The sequence below is a fragment of the Strigops habroptila genome, chromosome 11, assembly GCF_004027225.2.
Source record: "Strigops habroptila isolate Jane chromosome 11, bStrHab1.2.pri, whole genome shotgun sequence".
NCBI lineage: Eukaryota > Metazoa > Chordata > Aves > Psittaciformes > Psittacidae > Strigops > Strigops habroptila.
This window is the reverse complement of record NC_046360.1, coordinates 6360777-6373446: the sequence shown is the minus strand read 5'-3', so window position 1 is coordinate 6373446 and position 12670 is coordinate 6360777. Positions and strand designations below refer to the sequence as shown.

General features: G+C 47.6%; 1 protein-coding gene across 1 annotated transcript in view; it reads right to left on the bottom strand.

Annotated features, from left to right (window-relative positions):
• Positions 1 to 12670, bottom strand: part of MMP17 (matrix metallopeptidase 17) — a 62989-nt gene that overhangs the window by 15952 nt on the left and 34367 nt on the right. The window contains exons 2-3 of the mRNA XM_030501894.1: positions 6960 to 7092; positions 5003 to 5129 (exon numbers count right to left, since the gene is read on the bottom strand). Of these exons, the coding sequence (XP_030357754.1) occupies positions 5003 to 5129; positions 6960 to 7092 (260 nt within the window). The remainder of the gene's footprint in view (positions 1 to 5002; positions 5130 to 6959; positions 7093 to 12670) is intronic.

Genomic DNA, 12670 nt, shown 5'->3' with positions numbered 1-12670 from the left:
GAAATCACTTGCTGACTGAGGTTGGGTGCTCTTCCTTTCATGGATATTTGCATGTGTCCCATGCCCTCAGAGACATGCAGCTCAAGGTGGGTACCACCTCCTGACCTGGGTAAAACTAGTGAGGGTTAAATACAGGACAGAACAAAGAGGGATTCATGAGAACAAGCAAAAATCTCACAGTTTCTCTGAGGAGCTTGGGAACCCCATCCTAGAGACTGTGAGAAAGGAGAATCAGGCAAAACACATCACAGCTGGATGAACAAAAATCACTCATCTGTGCCTTTGCTACCCCTAAACTATTCTGGGCAAACAAAGACCTTATCTACTAAACTAAACAATTTTGCACACACATAGCAGTAGATAATGGTAGGGCTTCAAACAAAACACATTTCTAAAGAAGACAGCACAAACAGATACAAACAGCATAGGCATGGGATTAGAAAAGACAATTTTTCAGGCAATTTCTAATTTATAGAAGAGACTGTTGCTGGTGTAAACCTCTACAGTACAAAAATACCCCATGGTCACCTGATTTCCAAATGTTCTTTAACTGGGTGTCTTCATCTTCCACAACATTCGTCTGGATTTAAGTAAACCCTTTGCTGCTTTAATCCCTACTGAACAAGGCATTATATGTATAAAACACAGCATGTTTAGTCCAGGAACTGTGACCTGTCTCCAAGATCTTGGTGCCTAGGGCACTGGCTCAGATTCAGAGACATTATGAGCTCCTTTTCCCTTTCCTTTCTTTTCCTTTTCTCTCCTTCTCTTTCCAGCTGTAAAATGAGGATGAGAAATCTAATCTCCCTTGTAAAAGGATAGTGGATGAAAAGCCCTGTCTAAAGAGACAAACATTATTAACATTCTTCCCAAGCCCTGGCTCCAGAAATGTTAGATGAAGGCAGAAACAGCATCAATACTTATTTTGCTTCTTTTAAGAGGTCCTGCACTTCTGAGCTGCCCCACATTCTGTTAACATGCTGCAGGTGCAAGTGAAAACCCCCCCATCCTTTATTCGTTACCACTGTTATTTGTCAAGAAAATCCCATCAGAGTTTTTCAGTTCAGTGTCTAATTTGATTTCTGGAGCTCTGCTAATTGTTTTCGATGAGATTAGTAGAAGACTATTATGCTGATAGGATGTTTGTCACCGTTGCCTTACCCAGTTCCACTGAGAAGGAGGCACATTTCTAACATCATGCAAATGCAGATGGGACTAAATAAGCTTCTTCCTACCTCGATTATTATTATTTGTAGTAAATGGTGTTAGGTACCCAGCAGAGAGCAGCACTCCTTCTTCTTGGGTGTTAATCCCTCCTGAGACTCCTCTTACACAGCTCCAATCTCAGGCAAAAGCCTGATGTGAGTAATTGGAGAGAAAGCTCTCTCCTCCAGATGGTCCCTGCCAAGCCACCGGGAAGCTGATGAGGACTGGGCTGCTCAGCCCCCTCCATCCACCTCACCAACACTGCCCTGCACTGTGGGGTCAGTCACATTCCTCTGCAAAGCCACATGCTGGGATGCCCTGAGGAGCATCTGTCCCCCCCACAGATGGAGCTGCTTGACACAGGAGCTGCTGAGCAGTACGTGGTTGTAAGTGGCACAACTGGATGCCAAGAAGAACATCTCTGCTCTGCTTTTAGAGCTCACCCAGGCAGCAGCAGTGCCATGCAAACAAATGAAAGCTGACTTTCACCCAGCTGCTGCCAGCCCTTCACATGTCCCCTGAATCCCCTCCTTTGCTTGTCCCATCCCAGAGTTTGGGTCCAAGCTGGTTAATAAGCAGAGGCCAGAGAGGGCTGATCTGTCCCTGTTTGCTGCTGCGGGGCACCCACAGCAATGCTTATTTTGATTTCTGAGGTTCCTTTTTTGGGTTTTGTCCTCCCAAAGACAAAAGTGGAAGAGTATTAGTGATGTATGAGAAATCAATTGGTGGTTTATGAAGGCGCTCCTTCACCTTCTGCAGCCCTAAAACCACAGAAAAATAAAACAAATAGTAATAACTACCAAACACAGCAGGCTTAGGAGTGTCTGATAAACCCAGATTGATCTGGGCTGGGGAGGAAAGAGGGGATAGTTGAAAGGGTGGATGCTTGCTGCCACGGCAAAGGTGCTTTCCCAGCCTTCCAGAGCCAACCATAGCACCCCAGCCCTGCCCTGGTGCTACCCCGGCACTGCTGCAACACCCCAGTGCCACAAGAGGAAAGCAGAGGGGATGTTTGTACCCTCTACCACGTCTACCCCAGCACTTTGCAAAAAATACTGAACATTTCGGGGTGATAATCCTTCTCCTGTTCTTTAACATGTATGTAGTGATAGGCAGCTCTCTGCATCCCAGGAATGGGTGCCAATACAGGAGTAATCCATCCCGGGGAGAAGAGGTGGGTGAAATCAGATTTCACAGCTGGTTTCTCAGTCTGTGAGAGGAGTGGCTGCTCCAGGGGGGCTGCTGGCGCAGGACCACCACATGGTACTGGAGCATGGTACTGGGGGTTATCCTGGCTGCACACCTTTACCCAGTGGTACCTGCCACCCCTCCACGCCTCAGTAAATCCACATCTTGGCTCAGGCGGTGGCACACCTCCGCTGCGGGTGGGCTCAGGATGCTCACAGTGATGGTGGGCAGCAACTGACAGACACCACTGCTCCCCTGCTGCCTGAGTTTGCTCCAGCTCCAGCACCCCATGCTCTGAGCATCGCAGTTCCAAAGACTGCAGCTTTGATGAAGTGGCGCCAGGGACTTGTCCTTAACTAAAGGTGGATGAAAGTCAGCTCCGTTTGGCACCAGGCTGAGGTTTCAGCAAGAAAGAAAACAGGAAATGTAGAAAGCTTCAGCGCTTCCCCCTGCTCCAGGGAGCTTGAAGCCTTCAGAGAGGGGGCATGGCCCTGATGCTGCTTTCCCCGTGGCTGCAAGGAGATGGTGAGCACCTGGGAGGAGATGGAGAGGCCGGCTGTGAACTCCCCTCCTGTGGGGCATAACCAGAAGCAGTAAAGGAAAATGAGCAAAAGAATAACCAGGTTGCAAACGCGGTGGGGGAACTCGGTGCTGGCAGCTCCCGGCGATGATGCCAGCAGAGGGCATCCACAGCACGCTCCTCTCACATCCCAAATCTATCCCACTGCCACCTCATCAGCTTACCAAGGACCTGAGTACCTACATACAACGCAGAAAACATAAAATAATAATAATAAAATCCCATGAAAAGGAGATCTATATGCTGTAATGTCCTGGAAACTTCCCATGGAGGTGAGGCACAGAAGACCGTGCATGTCTGATGCTGTACCAGGATGCTGTACTGTGGGCTGTGCAGGATGCAGCCTGTACTGTTTCGCTCCCTGAGCAATCCAGTCCCACAGGCTGGCTGTACTCAAGGGTAAGAAGAAGAAACCTGAGCAACCTATATGCCTATATTGCTAAACGCTGCCTTCTCCAACAGTACGGGTGCCTATCCTGAGACCATCCTTCAGTACAGCTCGGCTTTGCTTACGTTTTTATTCCAGCCTTGCAATTGTTCAGGCGTTTCTTTAATTTTTAAATGCATGGTTTAGTTTTCTTTTCTTAAAACCTTTCAACCAACGTGTAAAAGGTAAAACTTAATGTCTCTATGGTGGATTTTCACAGCACTTTCAATAAAGCTATTTTAATCTCAAGTGTTGAGTGTAAATAAATACTACGTTTGAGTTTCTATAATGATATAGCTTTCTGTTGGCTTATACAACCTCCAGTTATAAAATACAGCCCTCTGTTGAACAAATGCCAAGAACTTGGAAAGGATCAAAGAATAAAAAGCAGAAACGAGTTTGTCAGGAGATGGATTTTTTTATGTCACATATAAAATTGTCTCAGACCTAAACCCCTTTTTATGGCCATCTTTGCCGCAGCATCACAGCTTCCAAGGGGGTGGGAGGTGGGGGGTATCCTGGGGCCGTGTCCATGAGGATAGTCTGGCTCCATTCCCCCTCCACGCTTTGCTCCAGCCTGGGACTGAGGACACTGTGCCAGGTTTTGTTTCACCCAAAGGGATTTTCTCCTCTGAAATACAAAGTTTGTTCCTCTTACTCATCAAGATGGGGCTGGTCAATAGGGGAACAGGCTGAGGTTTGTAACGTGGGTCACTTCACTACAAGAAGGTGAAACCAAAGCTGTTTCTTACTGAAGCTGAATTATGTTTATCTTTTCTGAAAACAAGGTCTCAGAGGGATGTGCTTGAACATGGACCAAATCCCTGGTAAGGCCACAGTTCAACATGTGTCAACAGCCACAGCCAAGTTGAGATCTGTTATTGCAGTGGGAGGTAGACTCACCCTAGGGAGTATGTCAGAATCAGAGCAGCTTATTATTAGTAAGACATCTCTGCATAGCATCCACATGCATTTCCAGGGTAGTAAGAGCACCTCATGGTGGGATAATCTTTCTTGGAGGAACAATCACTGCAGCAAATGGGCTTTGAGGGAGGAAAAATGAGTCCCAAAAAGCACAGGTCTTGGTGGCACAGGGATCAACTTGTTTGACAACCCCAACCTGCAGTGTGACTGCAGTGTCTCTGGAAGCTCGACCAGAACTGCTGCGTGTCACAGGTTCAGAGCAACCCATATGCGCTGCTCCCTGATGTCAAGGGGAAAATACTCCCCCATGGCAAGGACTAGAAGAAAGAAAGTGAGTCTATTACCCAGCAAATGCTCCTGCATCTGTGCTGAGCCACGTCTGTGCCAGCTGCTTGAGGAACTGCAAATTCCCGATGAACTCAAGAGAAATGATGCTCTAACCATTGCAGTTCAGCAAAAAGCTTCTAGCTAATCCGCCAGACAAATCTGCACCATTCCCAGCCAGCAGCCAAGCAGGTCTGAGTCATCCCAAGGCTGGGATTGGCAGGAAAAGAGTTCAACTAAATAGTCTGTGGGGTCCTGCGAGCTTATGTTTTAACACATCACCTTGAAACTCATCACAAAGCTGTGTTTAGCCCAGGTCTGCAAGATTTCAGTAGGGGAAGATGAATTCCTACCTCCAAGACAAGTTCCTTTTGCTCCACTTGGTGACAGCCTGCACGAATCGCTTCCTCCTGGTCTCAGTGGTGGTGAGGTCGGGCAGAGAGCAGCGAGGGGTCTTCATCAGCTCCAGCGTGGCTTCGTCTAGGGGGAGGAAAACCCCATAAAATCATAGGAATGTGGGTTATTAAGTACCAGGGGAAACAGGGATATGGGAAGTGAAGTGGTAAGGATTCGGCGGCAGAGCAAAAGGCAATGTCCAAGAGCCCGCTGGGGCACAGCACCAGCTCCAGCATCACTCCTGGTGACACCATGGGGCACTGAGCCCCCTCAATGCCACTGTGCACCCATCACCACCAGCAGTTCCTGCTGAAACCCCACTTATTCAAAGCACCCACTAGCTGGGGCTGCCAGATGACACCCATGGCTGGGGGTTTGGTGCTACCTCTGCCGTTAGTGCCAATGGACAATTATTGATTTCAGGAGAAAACAGCAAGTTCTGTCTTGTGACACTTCACAGATCTCAAAAATTCATGTGGAAACCACCTGTGTCCAGATTTTACTATATTTAAGAAAATATTTTTTACATTATTCTGGTCTTGTTCTCTCTTGCTGAATTTCCCATTAGTCCTCTAGCAAAGCAGAGAGACATTCACATGTAAATAAACTGTCTCTCTACACAGTTAGGAGCTCATAGTCCTTCTTGTTTATTTTTAAGACTGAATGAAAGCTTAAAGCCTCTATTTTCAACTGCTGAAACAGACGAGTTGTTTCATTCACTCATTCTCCATGCTGGCTTCACCACTTTAACACTGTTTTCTAACACAAACCCACATCCATGACCTGCCCAGGGCAGCCCCTCAGGCCTGTTTCAAACACCCCCTCCAAAAATGAAAATGCAAATGCATTTGAAAGACCATCCTTGTTCCCAGGCCTCCTGCAGCATGTGACAGGGTGGAAGAGAAATAACTTAACGTGCTCAGTCAAGAGCAGAGGGAAAGTCTCATTGACGGGATGCGGCCAGTGTCTGTGAGGTGGCAGCTGCTCCAGAGGACCAGTGGAGGGCTGATGGGGTGTCAGGATGGATGGACAGCAGCCCCCCTAATAGAAACTTCCCCTTAATCCTGTTCCAAGCAGCGGAAGAAAGCTGGCCTCACAGCAAGGGGTCACAGATGTGTGTCAGGGAAGTGAGGAGAGCAAACAGACACCCTTCTGACAGCCGGGATAATGCTGGCTTTCTCCTCCCCTCAATGAGGACATTGAGAGGAGTGACCTCAGCCAGCTGGGGAACTTGTGTTGCTTGATCCTGGCCTTGGACTGCGCCCTCCCAACCACCACATCGGGCAGAAGCCGCTCATCGCCCTGTCCCTGCTGGCTGGTGGAGCTGGTTATGGGCTCTCATCTGGCCATGGGAGGCAGCCCGGTGCCCAGAGAGAACAAGGAGACCGCTGCCAGCTCTTCAGGCACTTCATGGCTTGCATATCATGGGCAGGAGTGAACAGTGCTGGGGTGATGCAACAGCATCTTCCTCCCTCCCCTGCGCTGTGCCCTAGCAGCAAAGAAACCAGAATATCTACATATACAAATTGGGAGGCTTAATCAGGATTTTTGTTGAATTCAATTCAATGCTGCAATGAAGGCTTTGAAGAGGACACCCTATCAGCCTTAGTTTCTCTGGTTTTGTTTTCTTTCAACACACCAAGAGCTATTTTAAGCATAACGGGATCCCCAGGGTGTGTGGGTCTGGTGAAATAATTGCTTGCCTCAGGTTCTTGAAAGCACAAGGCAACAAAGCACCTGAGCCATGTAATTACTGTTACAGCTGCAAACTGGGCCGTATGTTACACCCGCGTGAGCTTCTCCTGGAGATGATGCTACTCCACAACTCAGTGCCAAGCCTCCTTCTCCAGGCCTGCAAGGAGCTGTCCCTGCATCCCTCTGCATCAAAGAGAGGAAGGACCATGAGCCACTGACCTAGGACCCCTGTCGCCTCGAGCCCCCCAAACCTCTGCATGGCAGTGATGGCCTTGGTGAGCTCCTCCTGTGTCTGCAGCCGTCCCGTGACCGGATCCGGAGGGGGCAGATACCCAAATTTCATCAGCCAGTCCTGTGAAACAGAGAATGGGGATGAGAAAAGGAAGGGAGAGGAATACAGGCACAGGGAAAGATGCTCCTGTCTATTCTGCTTGGAAGTGCTTTTCCTATTTACATGTTTATACCCAGCTTCCCCATGGAACTGTGTGGTCTCTGCTAACACATGGGCAGATCTGTTCACATCACTTCAGTACTGGGATCTGGTGACCTTCACATGTTCCAAGGGTGACATCTCATTTCCCCACGCAGCTGCAGACCATCTTTGATGGCAGCACAGCCCCAACCCATGGGTCACACAGGCGCCTTTGATTCTCCCCCGGACACTGGCAGCTCTGAGTGGAGACTGGTTGCAGCAAGGGGAGGAAAACTGCCCGTCACAGGGGCCAGGCGATGCCACCTCCCTCGGGATCTCACTTCCAGTGGGAGCCCACAGGGGTGTGGGGATGGTGCCCTGGTCTGGTGGAGAAACCTCTCTGACCATGTGTGTTGGGCTTTGAACTTTATGTTGTACCACACAGGCACTACAGTAAGGTCACAGCTTCCCATAATGGGTGAGAGGAGGGGTCCCTGTCAGCACAGTGAACACCTCCATGGCCAAGCACCCTTTGCAAGTCCCCCCATGTCCCCACACCAGCGTGAGGGCTGTGCCTGCTCTACAGGTCCCTTCAGCCAATCTGCCATGATGCTGTTGTCCTGCTGTGACAATAATTGACCTGCTCTGACTTCCGACTGCTTTCTAGTCCATACATGGCTGGGGTGAATGAGCTCTGAGGCTGCAGTGCATTAAGGATGCAAAGAGCTTGACAAAGGCTCCTTTCACCCGGTGGAGACAAGCTGGGACACAGGGCTGAGGACATCCCTGCAGTCCAAGACCCCCCAGTGCACCCTGATGGCTTGAGGTTGATAGTTGGACTTGATGATCTTAAAGGGCTTTTCCAAACTAAAATGATTCTATGAGGGTGGCTTGTTTTACCTTGACCTTCAAAACACCAGGATTTTCATTGGAAGCAAATAATGAAGTCTCCAACCCCCATCTGAGCTGCACAGTCATCCAAGACCCGAGGCGGATGACCGACCTTAGCATTGACACAAAACTGAGTTCTCTGGAGAAAAACATCATGGAGACAAAACATGCCAAGCTGCTTCCTTGGAGGCCACCATGTGCGGTGGGACCTTGGCTTGGTCCCTTCCCACCAGTTCCCTGGCAACGAGCACTGCAGCTGCAAAGTCTCAGCTTCCAGAAACCAAAACACTGCCCCAACAAGAGCCAATGGTTTCCCAGGGGTGCCGTCACCCTTCCACCATGACAGGAAGGGGTATAGGGACAGGGAGCATGAGAAAACCCTGCAACAGCCTTCCCCTAAAATTTGGCCAATGCCAAAAGTCATTCCTGGTGATTGATGGCCCTCATAATTAAAAAATAAATATATAAATGGATTTAAAAAAACCCAAAAAACTCCGTAAGAAAGTCCCACTGATGCTGGCAACAGGTTTCTTAACTTCGGATTATTTGTTCAAGGGGATAAATTGTCATTTGCCCTCACCCCAGCAGCACCACAAGTGCCTGGATTGGCTTATTGGTGAAACTGAAACCTCAATCAGCTACAGCCCCTAAGAGAGCCAGCAGATTTATTTCAGAAGAGAAACAAATGGCTTTTTTCCCTGTGCCTTCCTCTCCAGCATTTCCACATGCTCTGGTTTAACCACCTTCCCACCAGTTGCCTTGAAGCATGTAGAGCCGGGTGTGAGTATCTCTACCACCCAAAGCAGTGGGGACCTGTGGAACACCTGCACATCCCTCTTTGCCAAAGCCTGAGCAAGCACGGCCACGTGCCAGAGATTACCCTGCCATGGGCACCTCATTAAACCCAAGACCATTATTTGATAGGAATTTGTCTCTCAAAGGACAAAACATTCTTATGAAGATCTTCCTCTTTTCATCCAAAAACTGATGAACAAAATGCCACAGATGTGCTTCTTACAACCACTTTGTAAATGTCTGGCAAATCATCTTTCTAAAGATGATTTCTCACCTTCCTTCTCGCTCCCCTCCCCTACCTCAGTGGAAAGATCAGCAAAGAATAATAACACCACATGCAGGGAAAGCCACAAACACCTACCCTCTATTTTGTTTATCTGTATCAAAGAAGCATTGATCTACTGAGCCTCTTGAAGACTGATAATGATCTGGACTTCCACTGTGGTCAATACACCGCAAATATATTGTAGTCAGATTAGTGCCACAAGTCAGTACCTGCTTATTGCTAGAGGTTGAATGTCTCACAGCTTGGGGTTCCCTGAATGCCACAGCATCCCCAGGCCCTCTCTGGCAAGCCAAATGAAATAATTTCACACGTACATAGCTTTATGTCTTTATGATAGATCTCCCCACGCTTGGAGTGGTTCTCCATTGGGGAGCATGTTCTCCTGTGCCAGGTTTCTCACCAGCAATTCACTTTGCTCCTCATCCTCCTTCACAGTTGCCTTACTTTAGTGGGATGGTGTGCTATTACAGCCAGAGAAAGCAGCTTATCTGGCCATTTCTCATTGCTTAATGCAACGACATCAGCCACTACCTTGCTAGGAGCATGTTAGTATCATTGCAACCTTCCCTCAACATAAGGCAGAAGGACAGGCCAAGCGCTCTCTCCTCTTCTCCCTGCTCCTATTTGTCCCTTTGCATAGCAGAAACATTTGTGACAGGAATTAGAGATACAATTCACCCCTGATTGTCTGTGAGAAATCAGCTGTGACACAGAGCTCGGCAGCTGGCCCATCGGCTGCTGGGAATGGTGGAATTTAATTTGGTTTCTTCCCTGGCCATGGAGACAGTGTCATTTATCCTCTAACAACAGCGGAGACGCTGCTACGCTGGAGATAGACACAACTGAGCTTTGCCCAGGCCCGCCTGGAGAAGGAGGTGGCAGCAACAGGCTGGGGAAAGCAAAGGCACAGTGAGGTCCAGCCAAGGTGCTCCTCATCATCTCTCTTTCTTAACCAAAAGGGACAGAAAAAGGACAAATGCAAGTGGATAACCCAGAGCTAGATGGGAGGAAAAGGCAGATAGCACAAGTCCTTCACCTGATCTCCCTTGCAAGCCCTGATTTTCGTGCATGTGATTTTTCATCTAGACCATTGTTTATCATGCCTTACTCAAGTCCTCCATAGTTTTATAGACCTCTGTGATATCGCTCTTATTCATCTCTTTTCTCATGTATAGGTTCTGGCCGGTTTCCTCCCTCCTTGTACGCAAAGCTGATCCATAATATTGAACCTTCACATCCCACCTTTGCTGTGGCAGAAAATTTCATTAGGCAAAATGCAGCTGGACTTGGAGATGAGAAAAAGCAGCAGGAACTGTCTGGCTACTTATCTGTGTGCCCTGTGAAAGCTTTTCAGATATTTTCTTGCCCTTAATTAGGACAAAAGCTAAACTTACGAACTTCCATAAATGAAAAATATGAAAACATTTTGCACTGAGATGACTTCAACATGTTCCCTTCTTATTCCCACTTCTTTTTTTAACAAAAAAAAGAGCTTTTTTGCCAACTCTCATTAGCTTAAAATGTTTAAATGAAATAGTGATTGGAGCCGAATGCTGAAATTCTTTGAGCATATTTCTTGCCTGAGTTGGCACGATAAAAAGTTTTCCTTAAAAATACGCTGTGCTAAATGAATTGACCTAATCCCAGGAGGAGATTCAGCTTCAGCAACTCCCCATTTTAAAAGGAAAAAAAATTGCTTCTTCAGAAAATTCAGATTGAGCCAATGACCTGACCATCTTCCAGCTCCAAGATGAGCTGGGAAAGAGCACGGCTGCGCTACATGACTCATGCTGTGGGCCAAGGTATGTACATCAGTTTGGGGCTCAGAGGACCTCAGCTCAGTTTTTGTGGGAATCACCTCATTGTGCCTCTGGCCCCGCAATTCCTGGTCTTCCATCTACTGGTACTGCTCACTCTGAACTCTTTAGAGCAGCCTGTCCCCTGCTCTGCTTAACCCTGACTGTGGGGGGCTCCTAGGCTGGACCCAGCCAATGTGTTTCACTGCCATCACTGAAAGTGGACCCACAAAATGGTCATCTCTACTGCTCAGAGTTAGCAAAGATGGGCTTGGGGAAAGCTGGAAGGACTTAGCAAAGCCCATGAGGAATCCTCTGATCCAGCTCCACTTCTGAGCAATACAGAATGAAAGGCTTCCCATTGTGCTCAGGGCCAGGACAAAAAGAACAAGAAAGAAAGAAGGAAGAACTACACGCCTGGCAAAAGGATCCAAAGACACCCATCCATCTGCACCTCCCCTCCTCTGTGCCAGATAAACACAGCTGCCAGCAAGAGCCCTCGCACTGCTGAGTGCTCCCATCCCACCATGGGTGGTACCCAATAAACAAGGTCTTAAAGCAACTGCTTCAAAGCAGTTTTCCTTTGATAAGGGACTATGTCAACAGTGATGCAGCAGCATCATTCCTCCACAGAGCCACTCTGTGCGTATGTCTGGAGACAGATTGCTCACTTGGTTGACTAAAAATAAGCTGTATTGTTTTTTTCTTGTCTGGGTTCCCATACTGCTGTGGCATAGCGTAATAGGGAAAAGCCTACTTCTTGCCTTAAAACATGGTTAACAGAATCCAAACTGCAGAATTTTTTTTGCACTTTTTTTCTTTTGGAGAAGGCACAAAGTGAGGAAAAGTATCAATGAAGTCCTCTCTTCTGCAGACAAATCCTGCTTCAATGCTGGACTTCTTTTAAACTCCTTAAACCGCTTGTATGGAATACCTGGGAGCAACACTGCTGTGGCAGCAGCCAGAGACTGGAGCTTTCCAGAGTGAAGTGATGACCCAGAGCAAAACGCTGGCTCCAGCAGCAGTGAAGCCTCTGGTATCACTTATGCAGAGCCAATTTTCAGATTAAAATGGCAATTTTATTTCTTTCATCTCTCCGCTTCCTTTGTATAGATACCCTTTTGTCCTAGAACCTACTTATCTGCTTCACTTTAAAATAGATCTAGGTATTGTCCCTCTTTTATGGAAGATTTATGAGCTCTGCAGGTTTACTTTTACAAATATTAATATTATATAAGCTGATGGGCTTATTCAACTGCCACAGGAGAGAAAAAGACTCAGTCAGCAAGTTTTCTTCCTGAAGATTTCTTTTTAAGACTTGTAGGGTGGTGTTTACAAGAAGACAAACTAGTTCAGGATAACAAGGAGAGGATAAATAGGATAAACAGCAGAACAGAAACCAGGATAAGCAGAAAAACTTGACCCAAGCCAGTTGCATCCTTCTGCCTGCTCTTGTGTTACTATAATGACCATGTTTCTAAAGTTTAGCCCCCCCAAAAAACAGGGTCTTTTTCTCTTTTTTTTTTTTAAATCCTCTATGTTGCATAAACATACAGGGGTAAAAACAGCCTTAATCCTGCAGAGTAACCCTCCCTTTGCTTAGGGGTGTAGGTAGCTGTTCCCAGTTTACCCAGCACCAAGTGGAGAGAAGAGCAGAGCTTTACTCCCAGTCCCTGGCTCCTCTGCAGATCCCTAGTCTGGACCATAAGCTTTGCACCAGCATCCTGGACTCACAGACTGGCTCCATTCC